This window comes from Gopherus evgoodei, chromosome 1 (assembly GCF_007399415.2).
Source record: "Gopherus evgoodei ecotype Sinaloan lineage chromosome 1, rGopEvg1_v1.p, whole genome shotgun sequence".
Taxonomy (NCBI): domain Eukaryota; kingdom Metazoa; phylum Chordata; order Testudines; family Testudinidae; genus Gopherus; species Gopherus evgoodei.
In genome coordinates, this window is record NC_044322.1 from 162,006,605 (window position 1) to 162,034,378 (window position 27,774).

The 27,774-nt window shown below is 41.7% G+C and overlaps 1 protein-coding gene across 1 annotated transcript in view; it reads right to left on the reverse strand.

The window, feature by feature from the left end:
- Positions 1-27,774, reverse strand: part of PCP4 (Purkinje cell protein 4) — a 76,412-nt gene that overhangs the window by 30,229 nt on the left and 18,409 nt on the right. The window contains exon 2 of the mRNA XM_030552215.1: positions 18,878-18,929. Coding sequence (XP_030408075.1) covers positions 18,878-18,929 — 52 coding nt within the window. The remainder of the gene's footprint in view (positions 1-18,877; positions 18,930-27,774) is intronic.

Below are 27,774 nucleotides of genomic sequence, written 5' to 3' on the forward strand. Positions count from 1 at the left end.
GTATATACTGACCCAATAGCATAGCTTGAAAACTAGAGCCAATCAACAATTTTAAGCATCATTTTCATTCTCAGTGACCCAGAATTAGTAAAGTTGGACTGCATTTATTTCAGAAGCATTTTGGCTGTAGAGCAATGTAACTCCTCAATCCTCCAGCAGCACACCCTCTCAGTCTCAGCTCCTTGTGCCTCTGGCTCCCAGCTCCTCACATGTGCTTCCTCTCCTCTGGCTCCTCCCTGCCTGACTGGAGTGAGCTCCTTTTTAAACCCAGGTGCCCTGATTAGCCTGCCTTGATTGGCTGCAGGTGTTCTAATCAAAGTAGCTATCTCCACTGCCTTCTAGAAAGATCTTAATTGGCCCCAGGTGCCTTGATTAATCTGGAGCAACTGCCATTTGGTTACTACAGTACTAGGGATTTGTTTAGCCTGGGGCTAACATACCTGTTCCTCAGTACTTTACTGTAGCCATCTGGCCTTGCCCCATCACACTAAGCAAATACTACAAAACATATTCCATGAATATTCAATTTCAATATGTAAGCAAATTAGCTTCAGAGGTGTTCCCTTCCCTTTTGAGTTCATTTTCCACAAATAACAAGGTTACTTGCAGGACTGCACCCAGAAATAATAAACGTTGAGTGTGTATTGGACACAGCAATTCTGTAGTTGTCCCTCGTTCTCAAGCTCTCCTACGTTGTGCAAGTACTCCCTAAGTCCTTGTTTGGACAAAGCCATTACAGAATGGAGTGCTGACTACAGTGCATGGGAATAGCTGGTTGGAGAGTTATGATGGATATCTCCATGCCTATTAATAATTCACACAATGATGAGAAGCACAGCATGATGACTTCTTTGCATGTGTTGTAAAATATGGCATATAAGCATTCATATTTCAAGGAGTTCAGATTGTGTTGTTTCAAATGTGAAAGAAGAAATATAGATAAAGACTGAAACAGAAGTGATGGAATGCAAAATAGCCCACAGCCTGACTTCTTTAAGCAAAAGTTCAGTTGTGGCCATGGCATATCGTAAACCTTGAGGACTATGAGGTCCAGACCACAGTTCCAGGAGCATCTCTATGGACACACACTGAAGCAGATACCATACATCAAATGAGTATTTGAGAAAGGAACAGGACGTTGGAAAGAAGAATGGCTTTTGTTAAATGATCACCCTAGCCCTGCAGGATGGGTCTACTCTACCTGCCAAAAGAGTTAACGAAAACTGTCCTGCTTTTCTCTTGACTCAGCAGCCCCAGAAAGCTGTCACAATAGTCACATGAAAATACATACAATTTGCATCTGACGAAGTGAGTATTCACCCACGAAAGCTCATGCTCCAAAATGTCTGTTAGTCTATAAGGTGCCACAGGATTCTTTGCTGCTTTTACATACAGTTTGTAATTGTAGTTATTCATAATGTTTGATGGTAGAGTTGACATATGGAGAAAGTAATTTACAACCATACAAAAATAATAATTGTGTACCTCATGCGCTTTCAGAAGATAAGTAGGGGCTCTATTAATAGCAAAAAAGGATGTTTCCAAATTTAAAGACAGAGCCCACTGGTTCTGATGCAATTATTCCCCTGCAGAATGTGCTAGGTTGTAAAGAGTTGTTTGTATGGTGACAGCTTGTAATTTATGTTAGAAGAATGTAGGATGATGTGAAATGAGGTGAGCGATGACAAGTGCTAAGCTATGGAAAACCTCTTTGTGACATCACAAGACTAGTAAGCACAAGGAGGCCATGCACCTGGAATGGATAGGAAATAAGTAGTACTTCTTTGACTACTATTTTCCACTAGAATAGAAAAGACACTTAAAAACACGCTTTGCCAAATTCACCAACATTGGTAAACAAAATGTAAATTACACCTCCCTGCACTAGACTGGCTCCATGTGCCCAGGTGAGATTTATACCATGAGAGGGCAAGTGGTGATAGCGTTTCTGTTTTCCACCATGGGGGAGCAGCTTTAAGTTATGGCAGGGGTGCCGTAGCAGCTCTGCTAGTAGAGACTGCTGAAGGAATACCATGAATCAGTAAATCCCCTGCCAACGGTGGCAATGCTCCCTTCTTAGCCAGTGCCTCCCTCTGTCTTGACTGTGCTTGGCCCTCTGTACATCTTCCAGTCAAGGCTGGTAGTTCGGGCTGCTTTGAACCTTCCTACTGCCAGGGCTCTATGCATGAGTTTACAACAACTGAAGCTGGTGTAAACCAAAGCTTAATCTGACTTGTGCCTTGGAAAGCAGTGCCACAGTCCAGTTAAACATTGCTTTCTTGCTGGTGTCTTCAATTTATCATCGCTTTCTATGGACAGACTGGGGACCTTGTTCAAAGAGTGGCAGCTGTGCTGAATAATGAGGACATCAAACATGGTGACTTCACAGGTAGCTGTGTTTAAGATGATATGCTAGTTCAAGTCCTGCAATGAAGCCAGATATAAATTTAGGGAAAAAATTTCAAAAATAAGTGAATATATTTTTAGATCCTTACACTCATATTTCAACATCTAAACTAATGTGGCCTGGTTTGCAGAAATGTTGAGTACTGCCAACTCTCTCTGAAATCTGTAGGGAGTTGCATCTGCTTTCCGCGCCTTTGCAAACCCAACCATTTTTATTTAAGTGCCTATAGGGTTTAATAGGCTATTTGGAAAGATTACTAATGACAAAATATCAGTAAAACAGAGAATGTTTTTTTTTCACTTTTCTGTGTATGTAGCACAAGCAACCTTGTCTCCTAAGAACATTAATTTATTGTGCCATTTTCCTAATAAAAATGTTATTCTTCCCCACTCTTGGATAACAAGCTGAAATACTGTAGCTTTTTAATAGCACTATTGTAAATATTGGCCAAGAAGGCTACTCGGGCCTTGTCTAGAGACCACTGAAGTCAATGTGAGTCTTTCCATGGGCTTTGGATCAGTCCATGATGGTATCACAATGGTAAAATTTCAGTCTTCAGCGTGACTTGATCATAACCTGTAGAAGGACACTAAGCCAAGCCACAGCTACTTAAAATTGTCAGGCAAGATAAATATCTTTAATGATCTAATTCTGCAGCCACTGAGGTCAATGTGACTTTTGCCACTGAGCTCCAGCTGAGTGGTATTATTATTTAATATTTCTATTTCAGTAGGATTCAGTGGCCCACTGTGTTAACTGCTGCACATGCACAAGAGGAGGACATGGTGTTGTGTGTTACACAGAGAATTGCCATCTTGAAATGTTCTGCAGAGAAATTCTGTCCTGTTTTGCACAGGTAGCCTGGGAGAAGAGACCTTTTTCTCCACACCCTTCCCTGCTGGACTCACAGAGCAGCGTGATAGAGTACTAAAGAGAGCAGCAGAAGAGAAGTCCAGCTAGTGCACCATGATTCCATAGGGGTCTAGTCAGGTCCCTAATTTGTTAGGAATATGATTTGTGCACATGATCTCCCTCTGCTACAAGCCATCCTACCCTGCACTGGCAAAATAGTTCTTGGAACTAGTCCGCACTGCTCCACTGCATCCCTCCCCAAATCTACACAGCTCACGCCAGTGTTAGGTGCTGGGAGGGGATCTACTGCCTTTTCTGAAGCCCACTTTCTGCTGTTGCTCTTTTTCAAGAACCAACAAGCAATAGGGTCACCACAAAGCAGTCCCAGATGAGTGAATTTGGGGCTGTGACTACATTTCTCAAATGATAAAGGAGTCTTCCCACTGGGAGATTGGAACGTGAGAAGTCTCAGCTGAGGAATTCAAAATGATGAGTCTTTAACACAGATTTCATTTCATTGTATGAGTTGTGCTGAGAGCAATGCCATTCATGTCTTCAAGGAGAGAGAGAGAAAATACAATGGTTCTTATGGCTGTTGGAAAGTTTTGCACAGTTTCCATTAATTGAAAAATGAGCGCCTTGTGATTGAACATAGAAGCAAAGTCTGTTGTTCCAGTGCTGGAGTGATGTGTTGTATGTGTGTTATACGTTTGTACAAAATGAAGTTAATAGGCCTGCAACTGTCCCATTAGTTTTGCTTATCAACAGTTGGTAGTTACTTTAGTTATTGTTGGTAGTTACTGTAAAAGACAATGAAAGACCAGATGGGCTTGAAATACCTCCAGACTTGGTATTGTATTTCTACCCATAGAGAAGGAAATGGATGGACAGAGGGAGCTGATAGAAACAAAGCTTTCTGCTGTCATGGTACCTTTCTGGCAGCAAGACTGAAAACAACAGGAAAATGAGGCTTTCCACTGGGGAGGGGGATAGTGCTCAAACATTTAAAGGGACTGGACATCACACTTAGTACCTGTGGGTCCAATAAAAATACCACTAAGAAAATCAAACTTGCGCAGAACTCAAAAAAGGTGTTTGCTAATCAAATAAATTAACCTTCAAAAAGAGCAACTGGAACCAAATTAAATCTTGTCCCATCACCATGCCACTGCAATCAGTATGTAAAGTATGAAGAATAAGAAAATGAAAGGAAAGCAGAGCAAAGAAATGGGCTTATTTGTCCCACAAAATGCCCTTTCTTTATTGGAAACTGTGATGGGGGGTGAAGGGGTTAATCTGGGCCTGAGAGGCACTTATGAAACCTGGCTGCCTATGGAGGGAGAGGCAGGCTTCACTGATCATGAAGCCCAGCAAGGCAAGAGTAGACTGGTTAGTATAAAGTCAGGGAGTTTAGAGCAAAAATGGGTTGCAGGGAGGGAGTCTGCAGTCACTCTCTGGGAACAGAGAGGTGGTGAGGAGAACACCCAGGGTGGAAAATAAACCCTGGGTTTCTAGGTCTGAAAGAAGGGTCAATCTATAGAAGTTAAGTGGAGGAAGCCCAGGGAAATAGCAGGAAGGAGTGGGATTGGGTAGATCTTGGCTGCCAGTTACAGGGTCCCTGGGCAATGGTACAGGATTTGGATTTGGAACAGAAGACTGCCTGACATGGCATATGGACAGCTTGTCTGGTGGGACCTTTGTTATCCCAGAAGGAGGGGGAGTGCAACTATATAGTGACCTGACCAGAAGGCCAAGTAACAAAGAGAGTGCACCCCATGTCACAGAGAGAGAGAAGGGTCACAGACTCAGTGAGCGTAACCAACAGAAGGGGGCATCAGATGGGGCACGAGCTAATTCACAGACCTCGCCACAAAGAGGCATACCTGTTTCACATAAATCTTTCTAAGCATATGACACATCAGCAAATAGAACAGCAACAACATGCATATTGTTGTATACTCATAGACTCATAGACTTTATGGTCAGAAGGGATCAATATGGTCATCTAGTCTGACCTCCTGCACAAAGCAGGCCACAGAACCCCACCCATCCACTTCTATAACAAACCCCTAACCTATGTCCGAGTTATTGAAGTCTTCAGATTGTGGTTTGAAGACCTCAAGCTGCAGAGAATCCACCAGCAAGTGACCTATGCCCCACGCTGCAGAGGAAGGCGAAAAACCTCCAGGGCCTCTGCCAATCTGCCCTGGAGGAAAATTCCTTCTCTACCCCAAATATGGCAATCAGCTAAACCCTGAGCATATGGGCAAGACTCACCAGCCAGCACTCAGGAAAGAATTCTCTGCAGTAACTCAGATCCCATCCCATCCAACATCCCATCACAGACCACTGGGCATACTTATCTGCTGATAATCAAAGACCAATTGCCAAAATTAAGCTATCCCATCATACCATCCCTTCCATAAACTTATCAAGCTTAGTCTTAAAGCCAGATATGTCTTTTGCCCCCACTACTCCCCTTGGAAGGCTGTTCCAGAACTTCACTCCTCTAATAGTTAGAAACCTTCGTCTAATTTCAAGTCTAAACTTCCTAGTGTCCAGTTTATACCCATTTGTTCTTGTGTCTACTAAGCTTAAATAATTCCTCTCCCTCCCTAATATTAATCCCTCTGATATATTTATAAAGAGGAAGCATATCCCCCCCTCAGCCTTCTTTTGGCTAGACTAAACAAGCCAAGCTCTTTGAGTCTCCTTTCATATGACAGGTTTTCCATTCCTCGAATCATCCTAGTAGCCCGTCTCTGAACCTGTTCCAGTTTGAATTCATCCTTCTTAAACATGGGAAACCAGAACTGCACACAGTATTCCAGGTGAGGTCTCACCAGTGCCTTATATAACGGTACTAAAACCTCCCTATCTTTGCTGGAAATACCTCGCCTGATGCATCCTAAAACCGCATTAGCTTTTTTAACAACCATATCACATTCGTGGCTCATAGTCATCCTGCGATCAACCAATACTCCAAGGTCCTTCTCCTCCTCTGTTGCTTCCAACTGATGCGTCCCCGATGTATATCTAAAATTCTTATTATTAATCCCTAAGTGCATGACCTTGCACTTTTCACTATTAAATTTCATCCTATTACTATTACTGTAGTTTACAAAGTCATCCAGATCTTCCTGTATGATATCCCGGTCCTTCTCTGTGTTAGCAATACCCCCCAGCTTTGTGTCATCTGCAAACTTTATTAGCACATTCCCGCTTTTTGTGCCAAGGTCAGTAATAAAAAGGTTAAATAAGATTGGTCCCAAAACCGATCCTTGAGGAACTCCACTAGTAACCTCCTTCCAGCCTGACAGTTCATCTTTCAGTACGACCCGGTGGAGTCTCCCCTTTAACCAGTTCCTTATCCACCTTTCAATTTTCATATTGATCCCCATCTTTTCCAATTTAACTAATAATTCCCCATGTGGAACCGTGTCAAATGCCTTACTGAAATCGAGGTAAATTAGGTCTACTGCATTTCCTTTGTCTAAATAATCTGTCACCGTCTCAAAGAAGTAGATCAGGTTGGTTTGGCACGATCTATCCTTAGTAAAACCATGTTGTAATTTGTCCCAATTACCATTGACCTCAATGTCCTTAACTACTTTCTCCTTCAACATTTTTTCCAAGACCTTACATACTACAGATGTCAAAATAAAAGGCCTATAGTTACTCGGATCACTTTTTTTTCCCCTTTCTTAAAGATAGGAACTACGTTAGCAATTCTCCAGTCGTACGATACAACCCCTGAGTTTACCGATTCATTAAAAATTCTCGTTAATGGGCTTGCAATTTCATGCGCCAGTTCCTTTAATATTCTTGGATGAAGATTGTCTGCACCCTCCGATTTTGTCCCATTAAGCTGTTCAAGTTTGGCTTCTACCTCAGATGTGGTAATATCCACCTCCATATCCTCATTCCCATTTGTCATCCTTCCATTATCCCTAAGCTCCTCTTTAGCCTTATTAAAGACTGATGCAAAGTACTTATTTAGATATTGGGCCATGCCTACGTTATCCTTAACCTCCTTTCCATCCTCAGTGTTTAGCGGTCCCACTTCTTCTTTCTTTGTTTTCTTATCTATATGGCTATAGAACCTTTTACTATTGGTTTTTATTCCCTTTGCAAGGTCCAACTCTACTTAGCTTTTAGCCTTTCTCACTTTATCCCTACATGTTCTGACCTCACTAAGGTAGCTTTCCTTGCTAATCCCACCCTTCTTCCACTCCTTGTAGGCTTTCTGCTTTTTCTTAATCACCTCTCTGAGATGCTTGCTCATCCAGCTTGGTCTACAACTCCTGCCTATGGTTTTTTTCCCCTTTCTTGGGATGCAGGCTTCTGATAGTTTCTGCAGCTGCAACTTAAAGTAATTCCAGGCCTCCTCCGCATTTAGATCCACAAATTCTTCAGTCCAGTCCACTTCCCTAACTAATTTCCTTAATTCTTTAAAGTTAGCCCTTTTGAAGTCAAAAATCCTAGTCCCAGATCTATTTTTGTTTATCCTTCCATCTAGTTTGAACTGAATTAGCTCATGATCACTCGAACCAAGGTTGTCCCCTACAACCATTTCTTCTATGAGGTCCTCACTACTCACCAAAACCAAATCTAAAATGGCACCCCCTCTTGTTGGTTCTTCAACTACTTGGTGAAGAAATCCATCTGCTATCACATCCAGAAAAATCTGAGCCCTATTATTCTTACTAGCACTTGTCCTCCAGTCTATATCTGGGAAGTTAAAGTCTCCCATGATCACACACTTCCCATTAGTGTTTACTTCGTTAAAAACATTAAAGAGGTCTCTATCTGTATCCAAATCAGATCCCGGCGGTCTGTAGCACACCCCAAGCACTATCTCAGGGGAGGCTCTGGTAGCTTTCTTTCCCAGTGTGATTTTTGCCCAGACAGACTCTGTCTTGTCCATTCCATCACTTCTTATTTCTTTACAGTTAACCTCCTCATTGATGTACAATGCTACTCCACCACCTTTGCCTTTATTTCAGTCTTTCCTAAACAGCACATAGCCTTCAATACCCGTACTCCAGTCATGACTACTATTCCACCATGTTTCTGTTATCCCTATAATATCCGGTTTCACTTCCTGCACCAGTAGCTCTAGTTCCTCCATTTTGTTCCCTAGGCTCCTCGCATTAGTGTACAGACATCTTAATTTTTGCCTTTTGGCTTCACTGACATTCTTTACCCTGTTAGGCAGAGACATTCTACCACCAGCATCACCTGTTAGTCTGCTATCTACACTACCCTTCCTCCTTGTATCAATTCTTCTGTCCACGGCTGTATCCCCTCGTACTTTGTTTACTTCCCTCTCAAGGTTAAATTCCGGCGTGGAGATCTACTGGACATCTCCCAACCATCTCCCCCAAATTCCTAGTTTAAAGCTCTCTTAATCAGTCCGGCGAGCCTCCATCCTAGAAGTCTATTTCCCTCCTTACTCAGGTGAAGTTCATCCCAAGAGAACAGTCTTCTGTCCGTAAATGCTTCCCAATGGCCGTACATCCCAAAGCCCTCCTTATAGCACTACTGCCTGAGCCATCTGTTAACCACCATAATCTTGTTACACCTTTGTTGCCCTTCTCTATGAACTGGCAGAATCCCACTGAAGATCACCTAAGCCTCAATTTCCTTAAGCGTCTTCCCCAGTCTTCTTCTGCTATGGTCCCAAAATTCATTTCTCACAAACATTCCAAGAACAAAACTTCATCCACACCAGTGTCTGCAAACAGGGATCTGAACATGATGAATCAAAATTCTACTTCTAATTCATCAGAATGCTTGAAAGTAATTATTTCTATGATTCACCCAGTGCTAGTCTCCAGTAGCTCTTCCTGGTCCTCTTAACAGTTAGATCATTGGCTGGTGAAGGAAGAAGGGAAATGACCCAAGTTCCCTCTAAGCTGTGCAGTTGCACAGCAGGCTATACAGGCACACAGCACATGGGCCTGGAGAGGAGAGAAGTAAGGGGATGGGTGAAGAGGGAAGCAAGTTGGGACATGTTGGGTTGCTACGGGCCTGTCCCCTGTCCCCAGAGCTCCTGCCTCTAGGAAGAAGCACCTCTGCCCCGGAGCTGCTGCCAGCAGAGAGAGGGCTGGGGGGAGTTCTCTGGCCCCAGCCCCAGGGCAGCCTGCACCCCCAACCAGAGCCCTCACCACCACCACCCCCGCACCCTAACGCTCTGTGCTAGTCCTGAGCCACCTCCCACTTCCTGAACCCCTCATCTCTGGTCCCACCACAGAACCTGCACCCCCAGCCAGAGACCTCACCCCCTCCTGCACCCTAAGACCAACTCTCTGCCCTTGCCCTGAGCCCCCAAACCCCTTATCCCTCATCCCCCAACCAGAGCCCTCACCCCCTCCTGCACCCAACCACCAACCCTCTGCCCCAGCCCTGAGCCCCCTCCCAAACTCTGAACCCCTTGGCCCCAAACCCACCACACATCACCTCCATATTAGTGCACATAAAATTAATTCTGCACATGCATGGGAAAAATTAGAGAGAACATTGGCAATGACTAGTTTTAATGTGCTGTTTTCTTAGCATGACTCTACAGCTGGGCAGCCTTCAATAAAGAGAAGGGCTTTCTGCCTTTAAAATGGAAAGCATCATCTTGACCCTGGAGAGAGCATCAGCAGAGATAATGGGTGACACAGCAGCAATGGAAACATGCTTAGGGTGTTGACATTTTCCAGACTTCCAGCCAAAATATATTAAAGGAGGCTGTATAGCATGTGTAGGTATGTATACAATATATGCACAGCTTCCAAAGGAATAATTCACATTTGCTTAATTAACTAGGAGTACCTACAATACACAGTTTATGGAGCAAGATCTAAAGTTGTGGGTCCAACTTTCATTTTCATACATTTGCTGCCTCATTTTTGTTTAAAATTGAATTCCAAACAGGCAATCAGATTGTCCGTGACCCTCATGCAAGTGTGTGAGGTTGAGATGACACAAAGGACTTTCACCCATCTCCCGGGGAGCCCCTGAACTTTGTTTTATAGGCAGGACACTCTTTGTTATCATTACATTAAACAAAAAATGTTACTGACACCGAATCTGCTTACATTGTACATAATAGATAGTCAACACCATACATAAAAAAGACTCGTTTAACTAAAGATCTAATTTACTTTTGAACAAACCCTGCAGTCCTTATTCAGACAAAATTCCTGTTGAGATCAAAGGACAGCAGGATTTGAGTCTCTGAGTCTGTATTAATTTAGGAGATTGGACAGTTTTATTCATGATGAAACACAAGGAAAACAATCTCAGTTCACAATGTGCAGCAACAGCGAAGAAAAAGACCTCTCCAATAACCTTACCAATAATGAAAATATTTTCTCTGACATCTTTTTAGTTAACTTGAGGACATGAATGACTTTGCTTTGTGTGTAAACTTGTGCAATGAAACAAAATCTGTACCTAATGAGTCAACGTGTTAAAAAAGTCTAGCAAAATATGTATTTCTCTTTCTTCTTTCATTTTTGTTCACTGTATAGTTTTAGAATATTTCAAACCTAGTGTACTGATTTCATTTCACTATAACTTTATACAAACAACACTGATGGGAAAGTCATCTATCCTTAATAGGAAAGTAAAACAGAAATAACATCTCAGGATGAGTTAATCTCAAGAGGTACAGAGGTTCACTTTAGAATAACAAAATTGATAGGCATATCCAAACCTTATCTGAACAATCCAAATCTCTCAGCTCTTGGGGTAAATGAGCTTGAAATCTTGTGAGAACAGGCTTGTTCATGCCTTTTTTTCAATCCTTCCTTCCTTCAGTTAGTTCAAAAGTGGGTGAGGAATATCTTTTATTGGACAACTTCTGTTGGTGAAAGAGACAAGCTTTTGAGCTTACACGGAGCTGCCGGGACAGTTTCTCTTGTGATTAGTCTTGGGCAAAGAATTTGAAATGGACAATTTATTTGGTAAGTTTGGTCCTTTTCCTGTTCATGAATTGTCCATAAGCTGACAGTTGCCCCATTTTTCAGCTGTGTTAAAGCAAGGGTTGGTTAAAAAATGTTCTTCAAAAGTGTTAATAGATGGATAATGGGGTTTTTGAATAAGCAAAATTTTTGCTTTCTGCGGAAAATTGAGTTTTCAGCCATAAACTTTCAGGGGGTTGTTTGGTTGGTGGTTTTTTGTTTTGTTTTTGTTTTGTTTTATGAAAAGTCAAGTTTTCCATAGGATAAAAAGAAAAACATTTCCCAACCACCTCTATTTATAGCAGCTTTGTGCTTGTGATGGGATGTAAATCTCTTATTGGCACTGAAAGGGGTAAGGAGAGCTGGATATTCAATTAGTGCAGCTAGAGTAGGGACCAGGCCCAATTAAACAGGAGTCTTAGCTGGGCAAGGAGCTGGGTGGTTACTATAAAGAGAGGAAGCCCAGAGTAGAAGGGGACTGCAAGGAGAGAGAGACAGAATTCTGCAATCCCGTTTGTAGCACTAGAGAATGGAGAGACTGGCAGGCTGAAAGAAAAGGCCCCGGGGAGAGTCTGTAGAGAAAAATCAACATTTTTTAGGATTACCTCCTCAACTGAAGCCTAAATTAAGCAGCACAAAAAGACACTTTATTTAGGCCTATACTTCCAACATAGTTATTCTCATAGTGGAAGATATCTGGAAATGAAAAACACACACAAATACAAGTCTGGTTTTAGAAAATGAAAAGAAAAAGATATTTTGTTGTTGCAAACTGCCTCCAGAGATCCTCTAAACTATTACATTGCAAACTTCCTGATCAACCCCTTCAGTCTGAAGTAGAAAGTCAAGAACTGCATCTCAGTTCAGCAAGCATGAATCTGTTGTTGTGTCACAAATAAGTCAGGAAAACTATTAGTGCAGTACCACTGAAATTTTACCTGTACTGGTAGCCAATGATATTTCCAGAGAAACTTTGCTTGAAACCAGCACAGCTGAAGACCCTGAAGATAAGCCACAAACCAACTAAGCCAAAGATCCCACAGATGATCTTAAAACAGAAACCCAAAGACCCGTAGGTGATCAAGTCAAAGCAATCTTCCTGATGAAACATGTTTGAAGTTCCCATCTGATAAAAGTCACTTTCAAGATTCACTTATTTCAACTGAGCAACTGTGTATGCTGATATGGACTGGTCCTTGACAGCCCACTAACAGTGATATGCCAAATGAACAGTTTAATTTCTTTCCCTACAACCCATCATTTTCCTTTTCATTTTACACAATGTAAAATGCACTGCATGAAGATTTGCATATCAAGTGACTAGCATACTCATATCTTTCAGATTCTGCATACTGTCACGGTGTTGTGTGTTCGAGGATACAGAAACTCAAAAATCAACTTGGATAACAGGTTCTAGCTGTTGGAAGATGTCTGTTTATGGAGGAGCAGGCAGCATACTCAGTCACTTGTGGCGGCTCTACAGCTCATGAAGGGTCATAGTATCAATATATCTTTTGATAAGGAAGCACATGAAAACATCAGGAAATGGTATGTACTAAAATATTGCTTGACACAATCAAAGCTTTAGCTATTTTAGGTCTCCCCTTCCACAGCCACAGTGAAGTGCTAGAGAGTAATAATTGTAGTATTTACTTGAGCATCAATAAACTACTTGCCAGATGTAATACAATTTTCCCCCCAACATATTAGTGACACCAAGATAATCAAATACTTGAGCACAACAATTACTGATGAATGTAAGTCTTTTAACGACAGAAGCCAGGAGGCACATACTTAATAGCTGCAAATCAGCTGTTTTTCACTGCCATTGTAGGTGGAACCCTGGATATTAGCTATGTTGATCAAATGTCCATTTAGCTTCACTTTGTCAGTATTGATTATATTGAAGGGAAAAAATAGATATAAAAGAGCATTTTGTAAGCTTTGGAGCAATAAGACAGGCACTGGATCCTTGTGTGACTAGTTAAGTAATGTTTTATTCTAGAAGTATGTATTTCTCTCCAAATATCTGTCTGGACAGGGTTATGATGGGGCCTGTACAATGAAATGGAGCTTGTGTAGGATTCCAAACAAAAATGAGAAAGTTTCTTTCAGGAAAGGGAGACAAAGTATATGCAATATACTTCTATTGCCCACTGCATCATTTTAACCTAGTTTTGATGCATGGTGATAAAGATACGACCAGTTTGGACCAGAAGGCTGTCTTTTCAACTTTGCAGGAAATACATATTTTGCAAACTCTTCCTGTCAATGGGAAAAACTAATGCTTAAATCTAAAAATAATTTTTATCTTCAAATTCTTGCTCAAGAGAGCAGTTTTTCAAAGAGAAGAGGAACTTGATGATGCATTTTAGACCCTTGAAGAAGTTGACAGCATTGATGCAGAAGATGAAATTGAACAGGCTTCTGAAGAGTGAAGGAGATTCTAATGGCATATATTCCCCACAGTGGCTCTGAGAGGGTGAATCAGGCCAGGTAGGCCTAATTAAACAGTAGGGGAGAGACATAGGCTACAAGAAGGCCACTAATTAGAAGCAGGCTCAACTGGGCAGGAACAGGAGGGGCCTGTTTGGATTTTTTAAAAAACTGTTTATGTTTAAAAAAGCCTAAAGTGACGTGGCAAGGTGGGTGAGGTAATATCTTTTATTAGACCAACTTCTGTTGGCGAGAGAGACAAGCTTTCAAAACTACACACAGCTCATCTTCAGGTCATGTGACATGATGTCACATAATCATTAGGCTGCATGCTGTATGTTTGCTGATCATGCTCTGACCCTTAAATCTGCCCCGGAAGAAGCCCATACAGATATCAGGGGGTGGGTCTGAATAGACCTTGCCTGCTCACTATTGAGTCTCTGGGTTGGAGGAAAGAGGGGGCCTAGGCTCACCTGCCAGTCACACAGGAAGGTGGCATGGAGCCCCTTGATACAAGGGGATAAGCATTTTTGAAAGCCCTGAGACAACAGGATATAAGACTAGACAGGGCCTAAAGACCTGATGTAAAAACATTAGACTTTTGTTTCTTGGACTCTGTTACCCTGGGAGAGGTGGGACTATAAATAATTTGCCTGGATAACTGAGTCACAAGAAAAAGGAGACTGCCACAGGGCTGGAACGGCTGTTGGCAGAGAGTGACAGGTGAGGAAAGCTTACAATGCCATGCCCTGACACAAGGGGGCAAGCCAGCAGTGAGTCAGCTCTTGTACAGCAGCATTCAAATGGCACAAACCTATACCTTCCTGCTTCCTTTTCAGTGTCCAGCTCCACAGAAGGGCATGAGAACCTGCAATTACCTGCTCCCCAGAATAAAAGCACAGAGAGACTATTGTTAACATGAGCAGTCCTGGGACAGTTGGTTTGTCTTTACGCACCCTGCTCAGTCATATAGCAGACACTGATGACCCAGTCCATAATATTGAATCACCTCTAATCAGGGCCGGCCCACAACATTTTGGCACCTGAGGCAGGGAGCTCAAATGACGCCCCCATTCTCCTCGCTTGGGTCAAAACTATGAAAGATCTCAATTCTGCCTTCTTCCTGTTCTACTCCTCTCATGGTACTGCTCTGCTACGTGCCCTAATAAAGGAGAACTAATAACTTAAAATGCCTTGTTCAATAATTTTAAGTAACACTTAACTTTCAAATGCCTGAACAGCAAATGTAACTTTCCTTGTCTGCATAGTAAACACTGACGTTTTTATCTGTTTGAATAATCAAAGTGGTGCTTTCTGTGCCTTCTTGGTTGCAAAGATTTGAACTGCTTCCTGTTGAAGGTCCACAGTCTGGGCCAGCTCATGCTCTATTGAGATGGTTGCAAGTCCAACCAGCCTCTCCTGTGTCATTGTGGAGCGTAGATGTGTTTTTATTAATTTCAGCTTGGAAAAGCTGCGTTCTCCACTGACAGCTGTTACAGCAAGTGTTAGAAGTAGGCACTGAACAACAAAAGCATTTGGAAAGAGGGTGGTCATCTTATTTGTGCACATATATTCCAGAACAGCCTTTGGAGTTGATCCTGCTGAAATGTATCTTGCAAGGGCATTCAGTTCATCACCTAAATCACTCGCATCAATATCGCGCATGTCATCATATGTCAACACTGTCTCTAGTGTCCTGCATTGCTGATATAGGGCTTCTTCAGGTATAGTGAGGAGTTTTGGAATATCATACAACATCCCAAATATACTGCTGTGTTCCTTGAGCTGCATGAAACGTTCTTCAGCTGACTGTATTGCACAATCTAGCACCTTGTAACAGGGTAACGACTCAACCTGCGGCGCCTCCTGCTGGTCATCCAGAGAATTGGCTCTCCAGCCTTTACAGCACCTTATGCAGGCCCGAGTCTCACCTGTTGCTGGCCCCGTGTCCCTTCCAGACCCCGGTGCTCCTTTTCCTTGGATGCTGCCCTCTGGCAGTACCCCTTCAGCTCTCTGGGTCTCCCTTCCCAGGGGAACCCCCAACTCCCTATCCCCACCTCGCCTCAGTCTTTGGCTACTGCCAGTCACCATCAAGCCCCCACTCACTGAGGTGGACTGCAGTATAATTGCCACTCATTATCAGCAAGGAGGGTTTGGACCTGCTGCCTTTGCCTACCCTGGGCTGCCCCTCTGCAACCCCAGTACCTTTCTGGCCTTTATCAAGGCCTGCAGCCTGGAGAGTTTCCAGGCTTGAGGTCTCAAGCTTCTCTAGCCTTTCCCCATCCCTGCTCCACTTAGGTACCCTGCTCAGCTCCCAGCAGCCAGGCCCTCCTCTCTCAGCAACTAGAGAGAGACTCTGTCTGAGCTCCTGGCCCACTGCCCTCTTATAAGGGCCAGCTGGGCCCTGATTGGGACATGGCCCCAGCTGTGGCTGTTTTCCCTTCCAGCGCAGGCTTGCTGCTTACCCTAGCAGCAGCCATCTCGCAGCCTCAGCCCCTTCCCTGGGCTGGTTTAACCCCTTCCGGGCCAGAGTGGGGTGACTATCCTGCTACACATCTGGTTAAAGAATTCAACTTTAAATTGTTGTTTGGGGTCTCTTGTGGGATTATCCTGTGCCTTGTAATCAAAATGTCTTCTTCTTCTTCAGTGACTCTTGTATTCTGGAATGGGTGGGAAAATAGATTCAGTGTGAAGTTCCTCTGCCAACTTCTGTGCACTCTTCAGAACATTTTGAAATCCCTTATCTGACTGGTAAGACTGTAGATATGACTTTGCTTTGTCCAGTTGTTCCATTGCTCCAGATATATCAAGGTCAACACCTAGGAGTCTCTTGCTTACATTTATTTCAAACAGTATGTCAAGCCACAACACTAAGCCACACAAAAATTTGAAGTTATGTATATATTTCTGGTGATTCCATTTTCCTCTGCCACTGTTCGCCCATGAACAGTTCCTGTCATAGCATTATCCTCCATAATGGCAACTATGGCATCATCTATCTTCCCAATTTGGTGTTTGATAGGCTTTATCGCCTCCTCAAGGATTTAACTCTTGGATCAATGTCTCACTTCTCTGTTCTTTCCTCTCACGTTGGCACCATTATCGTAGCCCTGACCTCTCATGTCAGCTATCGTAACTCCCATATCTTCCAGCTTTTTAAGAAGCACATTTGTCATACCAGCTCCTGTAGTATCATCAATGTCAATAAATTCTAGAAAATGCTCTCTGACAGTCACCATTGCAAGGACACTTTCACTAGTTCTGTTGTTGTTACAAAAGGCACCATTAAAGTCATTTGTTCCATATGGCTGATGTCAGGTGTGCAGTCCAGAATAGAACTTTGATGACTTCAGATCTGTCACAATCTTCTGTTTGACTTTTGTTGCCAGTAATTGTATGATCTCATTTTCAATTGTTTTTCCAAGGCAGTGGTGTGTGTACATTTCTTGGGTGGTGACTCTTCTTAGATGCTCCTGGAGTACAGCATCAAACTCAGCCATCAGCTCCACAGTTTTAAGGAAGTTTCCATTGTTTGGCACATACAGCTGAGATGAAGTGCCACACAGTGCTAGGTTTTGGGTAGCAAGCATTCTCACAATGGCAATAAGCCTTTTCAGAACATTTTGCCAATAAAGAGATTCTGATGCAATCTTCTTTTGATGCTGATCATGTATGGTAGCCTTTAATCTCAGTCTCATCTCAAGCTCTTTCCACCTATAGAATGCTCTCTGGTGATTTGCTGCCTTTTCATGGCATGCCAGATTTCTAGCCAGATTTTTCCAGTCATTTGTTCCTGTAGAACCCAAAGTGGCTGGAACATTAGACTGGAAGAGTTTGCAACAAAAACAGTATGTAGCAATCTGGGTTTTTGAATACATAAACTATGGCCTCTCAACTCTGTCATCATTGGGGATTTCAGACTAGTAATGTGTTGGATGGAAACTTCTGTTTTCATTGGGGAACATGAAGTTTGGGGAACATGAAGTTTTTTACTTGCTGTGGCCCATGCAGTACAAGGAAGTCCCTTTGGCTATTGCTCAAGTGGCTCCACAGTCCTGGATTATCTAGACTTAAAGAACTAAACTCAGCAGCAGCTGTTTCTTGCCCCTCCACCACATTCTTCTCTGATCTACACTTTTCTTCAGGTATGTGCATGTTTACTTCCATTTGAGATGGAGATATGGATGCTGCAGTAGCTGACAGGTCACCTGCACTCTGACTAACTGGAAGATCAGGCATCTCCTCGCCACTCAGTTCCTCACTGGGGCCGGAAGGCTCACTGTGAACATTTGTGTCTATGTATCTCAGGCGAGCTCCTTCCTACTTAGATAGAAAAGCTTTTGCCTTCTTCCGTGTTCTGAATGCTGCCCCAGAGGGGCGTTTTCTTCTTTCACTCATGACTGCTGTTCTGTGCCAGCTATAATGGCTCTCAACACTCAGTTGAAGGGGACAAATAAGCAAGCTGGTAGCAGGGCCTGAGTGATGGAAGATATCAGTGTCTTAAGGGCCTAACTGGCTCCTAGTACTTCAGTTGACTGCCTGTTCTCCTCAAGTGGGTTCAGGAAAGTAGCAGGAAACAGGAAGCTCCCTGAGAAGCTGGTGTTAATCAGTCCAGGTTCCTGGGGGTTCTAGAGTGGTACATAAGAGGCTCTTCCTCTCTCTCTCCCTGCAGCTCCTGTTGCTTTCTGTTATTCCCTCTCACCTTTTCTCCTGCCTGCCTGTTTTGTCTCTTGTGCCCTCCTTCCTCCAGCACAGCACTCTGCCATCTCTGTGCATCTAGAGCAGAGAGCATACATATGCACCAGCAGCAGACACAATTTTCTACACTCTGGGTCCTAGTGGCGCCCCCCTCACACTCACAGTCTGGCACCTGAGGCAGCCGCCTCAATTCTTCTCATGACAAGGCCAGCCCTGAGTCTACTCTCCTTGTCCATGATGGCAAATATATTTGGTACTTGATTCTGTTTTCACTTGTACTAGTTTGTACCCATATAACCCATTGACTTCAGTAGAGTTACTCCTGTTTGACAGTACTGTAAGTTCAAAATCAGGGCTTTTGTGCGCACACTGAAATGCTAAAAACATAAATGTGAAGACAGCAATCACAAGTTTTCAAACTGATGCAAAGGAAAAGGCTGATGTATGTCAATATTGTAAATGAAACATTTTGATACAAGAAAACAACTTGTCTTGATATTCTCCAAAATGAAATAAAATCTAGTCTTACCTTTCTCACCAGATGTCTTGTCTTTTCCATTTGTTGCTCCAGTACCTTGTCTCTGAGAGAGAAATAAAAGGGATGTTATAATATGAATTCCCTGGGTTTGCAGACTTCCACTTGAATCACTGTTAGAGCTTGGTTCTCTTGACTGGTTCATATTTGTGAAGTCATTCACCCCAGTGCAAAGTGGATTTGAAATGCTACAAAATCAGATGGGTGCATTTTACACCATCTGTGCAAAAAGGCAAATCTCCACACAAGGTCCAAGGGAGTGAAGAATAAGGACCTATGTTTGGAGGGAGAACTCCCTTTTCCCACCTGGTTTAATCCCCTATGGAGACAGATCATTTCCCTCCGGTTTAAATTCAGTCAAAAATAGCAGAGACCATGAGAGTCCAGTGATCATGGTGAAAGTCATTTCAAAATGCATTTGATAGCTTTGCCTTCCATGCCATATGCATGCTTTGATCTGAAGGAAGTGTATTGTCTTCCAGCAATGGAATGGCAATGGATTCAGGAGGAAAGGGAAAAATCAATCTTACCTTAACAGGGGCAATGAAACTCTTGTAAACAAGCAGTATGCACTGCCATCAATCCCCCTGCAAAGTATTCGGCCTTAATCTAGTCCAGTCAACAGTCCTATTTTTTCAAAAATAATTGTACTGTGCTGGCATTATTAACTCTTGGAGTCTTTGTGTTCTTCTATACTCTTCAATGATGCCATCATGGTGTGCAACACAAGGGATAGCTTTTTAATAATATGATCAAAGTATGGAAGAACACACAGCTGCAAGTAGTTAGTGTAGATATTGTCACAAATTAGTAGAACATAGCCCTGGGAGAGAAATAGCATAAATTCTCCCTGCACGCAGCAGAATCAATAAAATCAACAAACTAAATGAATCACAAATTATGCTGCAGATCACAACACTGTCTTTTCATATCTAGACAAACCCTGAACTATATGCCATATTTTAAGAGACAAAAGCAGTCTTCTATTCAACGTGTCACTTTTGGCCAGTTTTGCTATTTATTCCTTCTGAAATTTCCCCAGGATTTTCTAAGGAAAACACCAGATATCATCAGAGGATAGAGGCATTACATAAGATATTCAACATACAATGAATATAAGTGCAAAACCACAATGATTATATAGTAAAACAGGATAAATAGTTTTGTTGCTAGCATGCGTAGGAGGAAACATAGTTTATGAATGCTTGGGGCCATATGAATTTTTAATGCAGTGGTTCTGCAGAATATCAAAGACACATCATTAAATGTTCCTCCAAAATCAAAGTCACTACTCATTTGTCTGAAGAGGAGGGAAAAGGACTACAGAATATGCCAAATATTATAAGAAAGGAACGGGTTTACTTTTCTGCCCCTGATATTTTTCTACAGAATTCTCAGTGCAATACACAAAATATCTAGTTAATGTGGTATTTAAAACAGTGCTAATTTAATCCCCTATATGTAGAAAATAGGGTCAGAAGTGAATTTTCAGGCAGCAGTGCAGTTTTTTGAGACTTAGATTAAAATTATAACATGAACCTTTTCAATTTATTCTTCAGCCCCCAAAAACTTCAAGGCTTCAATTTTGCCTCTGATCTCAGATTCTTTCCCTATCTTGTATTTTACTGACCATTGCTATTATACTGTACCAATCAGCATTGCTATGGTTAGGGATTGTGGTCAGGTGTTAATAAACATTTGGGGTAGAAAGGCTTTTTTCAATCACTGAGCCATAGAAATTTCCTTTAAGCTAAAATTTCGCTGATGAAAGTCTCAGCCTGAAAACTATTTTTTTAATATTTTGTTTTTTGTTTCATATTTTAATATTTTGTTTTTTAATTATTTCCTTTTATTTGAGTTGAATATATATTTAACAAATTAAATGTATTACTTTCTGATCTCTTCTGTATTTATAAAAGTAAAGAAATGAGGGGAGAAATACATTTACTGGTCTAGTGAATTGGGGGGAAGCAGTAGGTGTGATATATCTTGATTTTAGTAAGACTTTTGGCATAGTCCTACATCACAGTCTCATAAGCAAATTAGAGAAACATGATCTAGGTGAAGTCACAGCCAGGGGGGTCCACAATGAGTTGAAAGGCCAGATTCAAAGAGTAGTTATCAATGGTTTACTGCCAAACTGGGAGGCTGTATCTAGTGGGGATCCAGAAGGGTCAATCCTGGGTCCCATACTATTGAATATTTTCACTAATAACTTGAATAATGGAGTGGTAAGTATGCTTATAAAATGTATTGATGACATCAAGGTGTTGAAAGCACTTTGGAGGACAGGATTCGAGTTCAACAACCTTGACAAACTGGAGAATTGGTCTAAAATCCACAAAATGAAATTAAACAAAAACAAGTGAAAAGTATTGTACTTAAGAAGGAAAAATCAAAAGCACAAATACAAAATGGGGAATAACTGACTAGGCAGTAATACTGCTGAAAAGGATCTGGGGGGTGTAATGGATCACAAATTAATGAGAGTCAACATTGTGATACAGTTGCAAAAAAGGCTAATATCATTCTGGGATGTATTAAAAAGAATATCATATATAAGACTCAGTAGATAATTGTCCCCCTGTTTTCAGAACTGGTGAGGCCTCAGCTGGAATAGACTGTCCAGTTTGGGGTGCCACACTTTAAGAAAGATGTGATATTGGAGAGAGTCCAGAGGAGAGCAATAAAAACTATAATAGGTTTAGAAAAAACCTCACCTATGAGGAAAGGTTAAAAAAACTGACTGGGACCTGCTAACAGTTTTCAAACATGTTAAAGGCTGTTATAAAGAAGACTGTGATCAATTATTCTCCAAGGCTACTGGATGCAGAACAAGAAGTAATGGGCTTATTCTGCAGCAAAGGAAATGTAGGTTAGCTATTAGGAAAACTTTCTAATTATAAGGGTAGTTAAGCTGTGGAAAAGGCTTCCAAGGAAGGCTGTGGAATCCACCATTGCAGGAGGATTTTAAGAACAGGATGAACAAAAACATTTCAGGGATGGTGTAGGTTTACTGGTCCTGCATCAGTACAGAAGGCTTGACTAGAAAACCTCTTAAGGACCCTTTCAGCCCTATATTTCTATAACTTTACAGTGAGTTACAAGAGAAATCCAGCTTTTAAGCCTTGCTTCCATGATGGCCTTTTGGGTACTCCATTTGGTACCTAGGCACCTAAACTATGTATTTGGGTACTTAACTGCAAAACTGGGGACACTAGCTGAGGCACACAAATTGTAAAATCGGACCCCATGTGTGAGCTTGTTGGGTTTTTTGGTTTGTTTAACTGATTATTTGACACATAGACAGGTATACTGTTATGCAATTAGACAAAGGAAGAGGGCATGCAGCTTCAAAGAAAGAGCTGCCAGCGGGGAAAAAAGGGAAGGGAAGACAGGCAGAAGTGAAGGATAGGAGGTGTTCCATGGGGTGTTCAGTGGGTAAAGAACAGGTCAAGTAGAAGTGGGATACAGACATTTATAGTATACAACTGGCCACTCATTGATCCTCCATGTCAACATCTTCCAAATTTTGAGTTTTTGGTGATTTTATTTGTTCAAAATTCTATTTTTGATGAGAAACCCTGCAAACAAATTTTTGGTTGAAAATGTTTGTGTTTTTGACCAAGTATAGAACTGGTCAAAATTTGTTAACATTAAAAATAGAATTGTTGGAATTTCACCATTTTTAAAACATTTTTTGGATGTGTGTGAACTGCTGTGATTTTTTAAGGGTAGGAAGAGAAAGGAAACTGTTCTTGTTTTCAAAAATAAAATCAGAAGCAATGGGAGTAGATTTGCTTGCACTGACAAAAAACAGTCATATTTCATTGGCACTTAATAAAGAGGAAATATGTTATAAGAATGTTATAAGTAGATGGGATGAAATTTGTCCACGTGCACAGAGGCAGAACAAAGTTTATGCACCATATAGGTCTCATCTAAGCCCCATTTCACTGCTAGATTACAAACTTCACTAACAGCAAAGAAGTTATACACATATAATATAGGCTATGCCTTCACTGCAAAAAACAACAACAACAAAAAAGCTAAATCATGTTAGCTAACCCTTGTTAGCTAACTTAGGTTAAAATATTTATGAGTACACAGCAACCCAGCTCTTAACTGCTCAGCTGAGCTCCACACTCATTTAAAAGCCGAGTTGCCATGTCTTCACTGCTATCTTAACCTGAGTTAGCAGAACTGAGAGTGGGAGAATGCATGCTGATGTGATGTGGCATAAAGGCAATAGCTTCATGAATTTGGAATGTCATTATTCAAAGCCATGAGAGAGTTATATGGGTCATGCCAAATTGGTACCTGTAAAGCCTTTATACCACACCATTATATATTCTGTATCAACCTCAAATTTTACAGAAAAACTATTGCACAAATGTCTTATGTCTATTTACTATTCTTCATCTCTCTGCCTGTAAAACCAGTTGCCTTGGTTACTGTGTGTCCAACTGCACAGACCTGAGAGGAAGAGACAATATATAACTCATGCATTTTTTAAAACTTCTACAAATTGTATAAAAATAGCTTTTCCATACATAAAAATGTTACTCCTTTAATGTCTAATATCTGTGGATCTTCCATGGCTTCCAAGCAAGGAAAGCTTGGGATTTCCCATTTCTACTACTGAATGGTCATGAGATACCAGACCTTAAACTTTCCCCTTGTCTGTCCAGGACTAAGTATTTATTGTCCAGCACCTCAGAAAAATCTAATTTTGGAGGAAAATTTTTACATTTGAGTGGCAAATAAAGTACTTCTCTTGCAAGCTGATTTTTAAACATTGGTGACTTTTTGAAGCTGCTCAGAAGTTTGGAATGTTAGAATAAGCCCTGGTGAAGGTAAATTAGGAATTGGGCAGGTGAGGTCAAAGTACATGATAGATGCAATTTAGCACATGACTATTGCTACCATATGCTACAGTATAAATTTAATATAATTTTTTTTAAATCTTGTACTCAAAATGCCCTATATTCTATCACATTGTCTTTAAATTGCACAAAGTATTCATGATAAAGTATAAGAGAGAATTAGATGGTAAAGTATATGAGAGAAGTCTGAAATAAAAACCCAGATGTGACTACCCTGAGCACCAATAGCAGGATCCAGATCTTCAACATGACCTCCTTCTCTGTTACATATATAATCTATGCACACACACACCCCTGTACTCCCTGATTCTGGAAAGTTTTCAAATACTCTACATTTTTCTGAAACCAGATGAAAGTTTTCTATTGACTACAGTTGCATTTGGTTTTAAATTGCATTTAAAAATAGGCAGCTGACACTGGAGAAAATAATGCATCTTAGATCAAAATCCTTTCAAGTGCCATTTAAAAATGACTCTATTTAACTCAATGGGAGTTTTGCCATTGATTTCAGAGGGGTCACAATTTCACCCATGGCCTATAAGTCCAGAGAACACAAGTACCTTGTTGGAATAGTAGCTATTGGACTCAAACAGCCCACAGACAGGAAAAACAGAAAGACCAATATACAACTAAGGAGCGGTAAAGCCAAGCAACTATGAGTTGGAGCTGGCATATACATCCTGGAAAATTTAGGGTGACAAGTACATTTGTGTATGAAAGTTGGAAGATTAAATTTTTCCTTAATGAAAGGTTCTTGTTTACTATGTTTGGCCATGCTAGCATATGTTCAGAAGTTTACCTGTAATTGTAGCAGTCAGTACTTCCATATGTAGCTAGAAAGTTTGTTAATTTTTGTCTTTTACTTACCAGATCTTTATCTTCTCCAAGGATTATTAGAAAGTCATAATGATGTTCACTATCTTCCCCCCTCAAAAAAAATCTTTTAAGAAGGGGAACACTGATGCTGATGCCCCAGCTACAGACAGAAGGACCTTCTGCTTAACGAAGACAGTAAGGAGCACCTGACTTTTAAAAGATGAAGCTAGAATTTATTTTAATACACCTGCTTCTTGACCATGTACTAGAGAGGATAAGGCAGAACTGGAAGACAGAGAGCAAGTACTGGCTGGTAGCTGATAACACACACATATGTACTTTCTCTCCCTTCTCCTCTGAAAACTCCTTGCTGAAAAAAAAATTGGTGTTGCCTCCCCAAAACCTGGCTGCCATGTGGCCCGCTGGCATATACAAAATCAAAACCTTCCATGCCAAATCAGCTTATCTGTATGGGTGGCATTGCTCAACTGCAGAACATGTATTATGTTACTATTTTAGGATTAGCTAGAGGTCAGGGATCCTTTAGAAAATCTCTAATATCATTAAGAAATCTTTCTTCTGCTTGTTGCTCTACTTTTACCTCCTCTTCACGTTTCTCTGCTTATTTCCATACTAGGGAAATGGTGCTGAATATAAATGAGACAAAATTGTCATTCCCCATCAGTCTTTTGGGGATAATTTCATCAAATGCAGAACACCCAGCCAACACTGGATATAAATACAGGGTGAGTCAAGCTACCCAATTATTTCTGTCTTACATATGAATGTAAAAAAACATAGGCAATGGTGCCTGAGCACCTTACAGTAAACATAAGCTATAGTAAAAAAATACTTGAATATACAGTTACTTGGGTAGACAGATGTGTCTGAGCTGTATTCAGCACAACTCAGGGGGAGGGGGCATATGTCAGTTTATGCCACCTTCGTAGCTCTTAGATTCTGGGACTTACCAGAAATGATTCCAGTCTCTGACATAAGATGGAGAGGCACAAAGGCTGTTCTAACTTATACCCGGCTGATTACTTCTCCAAGATCTCCTTTTTCCTGGCTATGGCCCCTATGTATGCCAGTTTTTCACTATCCCCTGACACACTGGGAATTCACAAATACCAGTGGAGCCAATTTTCTGGCTGTTTTGTGCTATTAGAGCAGTGTAAAATAGCATGCCAGAATCTGGCCCTCAATAACAGCATCTACCTGTCAAACTAAAAATTTTCTGTGGACATTTTGGCAGTTCCTCTCAGTAGCTACATGGTAATGTAGTATGCTATTTAACCACCTCTTAATTGTACTGATTTTTGCTGGGAAAGTCATTTTGATTGGGAGTCTCCCATTAGCTTTATGAGTGAAAGTGCTGCAGGTGGGCTACAATGGAGTGACCTGACCCAAACTGCAATGGCTGAAAAATTGCATCGCTAGTGGTAATGATTTTATGCACTTCTATAACCACCAACCCTATACGTACATGATGAGATTTCAGTGACAGATGTAATATTTTCAATAACCAGCAGAACTGACCAGGAGACATGGAGCAGACCTGCCTTCTAGATACAGTGGACCTGCTTCTTCTCCTGATTCTGCACCTTACAAATTCACTTACACCTATGTAAAATGAGTGCAAAGTGGGTCTAAAACATTACCAAACCAGAGAGTAGCTTCTTACACCTTTTTTGCACTAGTGCACAGGTCTATAAAGGGTGGATTGGAGTGGGGAATAAGGCCACTTAAACCTCATTGGAAAAATAGACCACCCAACATCCATAGGCTGAATACTTTAGTCTACAAACAAGCAAAACTCCCATGAAGTCAGGGCTGGCCTTACCATGAGACGAACTGAGGCAGCCGCCTCAGATGCCAGACGGTGGGGGGGGGGGGGGCCACTAGGATCCAGAGTGTAGAAAATTGTGTCTGCTGCTGGTGCACATGTATTCTTTCTGCTCTAGATGCACAGAGATGGTGCAGTGCTGTGCTGGAGGAAGGAGGGCACAAGAGACAAAACAGGCAGGCAGGAGAAAAGGTGAGAGGGAATAACAGAAAGCAAGAGGAGCTGCAGGGAGAAAGAGGAGGAGGAGCTTCTTACGAAACTCTCTAGCATCCCCAGGAGCCTGGACTGATTAACACCAGCTTCTCAGGGGCTTCCTGTTTCCTGCTACTTCCCTGAACCCACTTGAGGAGAACAGGCAGTCAACTGAAGTACTAGGAGCCAGTTAGGCCCTTAAGACACTGATATCTTCCATCACTCAGGCCCTGCTACCAGCCTGCTTATTTGTCCCCTTCAATTGAGTGTTGAGAGCCACTAGAGCTGGCACAGAACTGCAGTCATGAGTGAAAGAAGAAAACGCCCCTCTGGGGCAGCATTCAGAACACGGAAGAAGGCAAAAGCTTTTCTATCTAAGCAGGAAGGAGCTCGCCTGAGATACATAGACACAAATGTTCTGGCCCCAGTGAGGAACTGAGTGGCGAGGAGATGCCTGATCTTCCAGTTAGTCAGAGTGCAGGTGACCTGACAGCTACTGCAGCATCCATATCTCCATCTCAAATGGATGTAAACATGCACATTCCTGAAGAAAAGTGTAGATCAGAGAAGAATATGGTGGAGGGGCAAGAAACAGCTGCTGCTGAGTTTAGTTCTTTAAGTCTAGATAATCCAGGACTGTGGAGCCACTTGAGCAGTAGCCATAGGGACTTCCTTGTACTGCATGGGCCACAGCAAATGAAAAACTTCATGTTCCCCAAACTTCATGTTCTCCAATGAAAACAGAAGTTTCCATTCAACACATTACTGGTGTGAAATCCCCAATGGTGACAAAGTGGAGAGGCCATGGCTTATGTACTCAAAGAATGCTGCATACTGTTTTTGTTGCAAACTCTTCCAGTCTAATGTTCCAGCCACTTTGGGTTCTACAGGAACAAAGGACTGGAAAAATCTGGCTAAAAATCTGGCATGCTATGAGAAGGCAGCAAATCACCAAAGAGCATTCTATAGGTGGAGAGCTTGAGATGAGACTAAGATTAAAGGCTACCATACATGATCAGCATCAAAAGAAGATTGCATCAGAATCTCTTTATTGGCAAAATGTTCTGAAAAGGCTTATTGCCATTGTGAGAATGCTTGCTACCCAAAACCTAGCATTGTGTGGCACTTCATCTCAGCTGTATGTGCCAAAC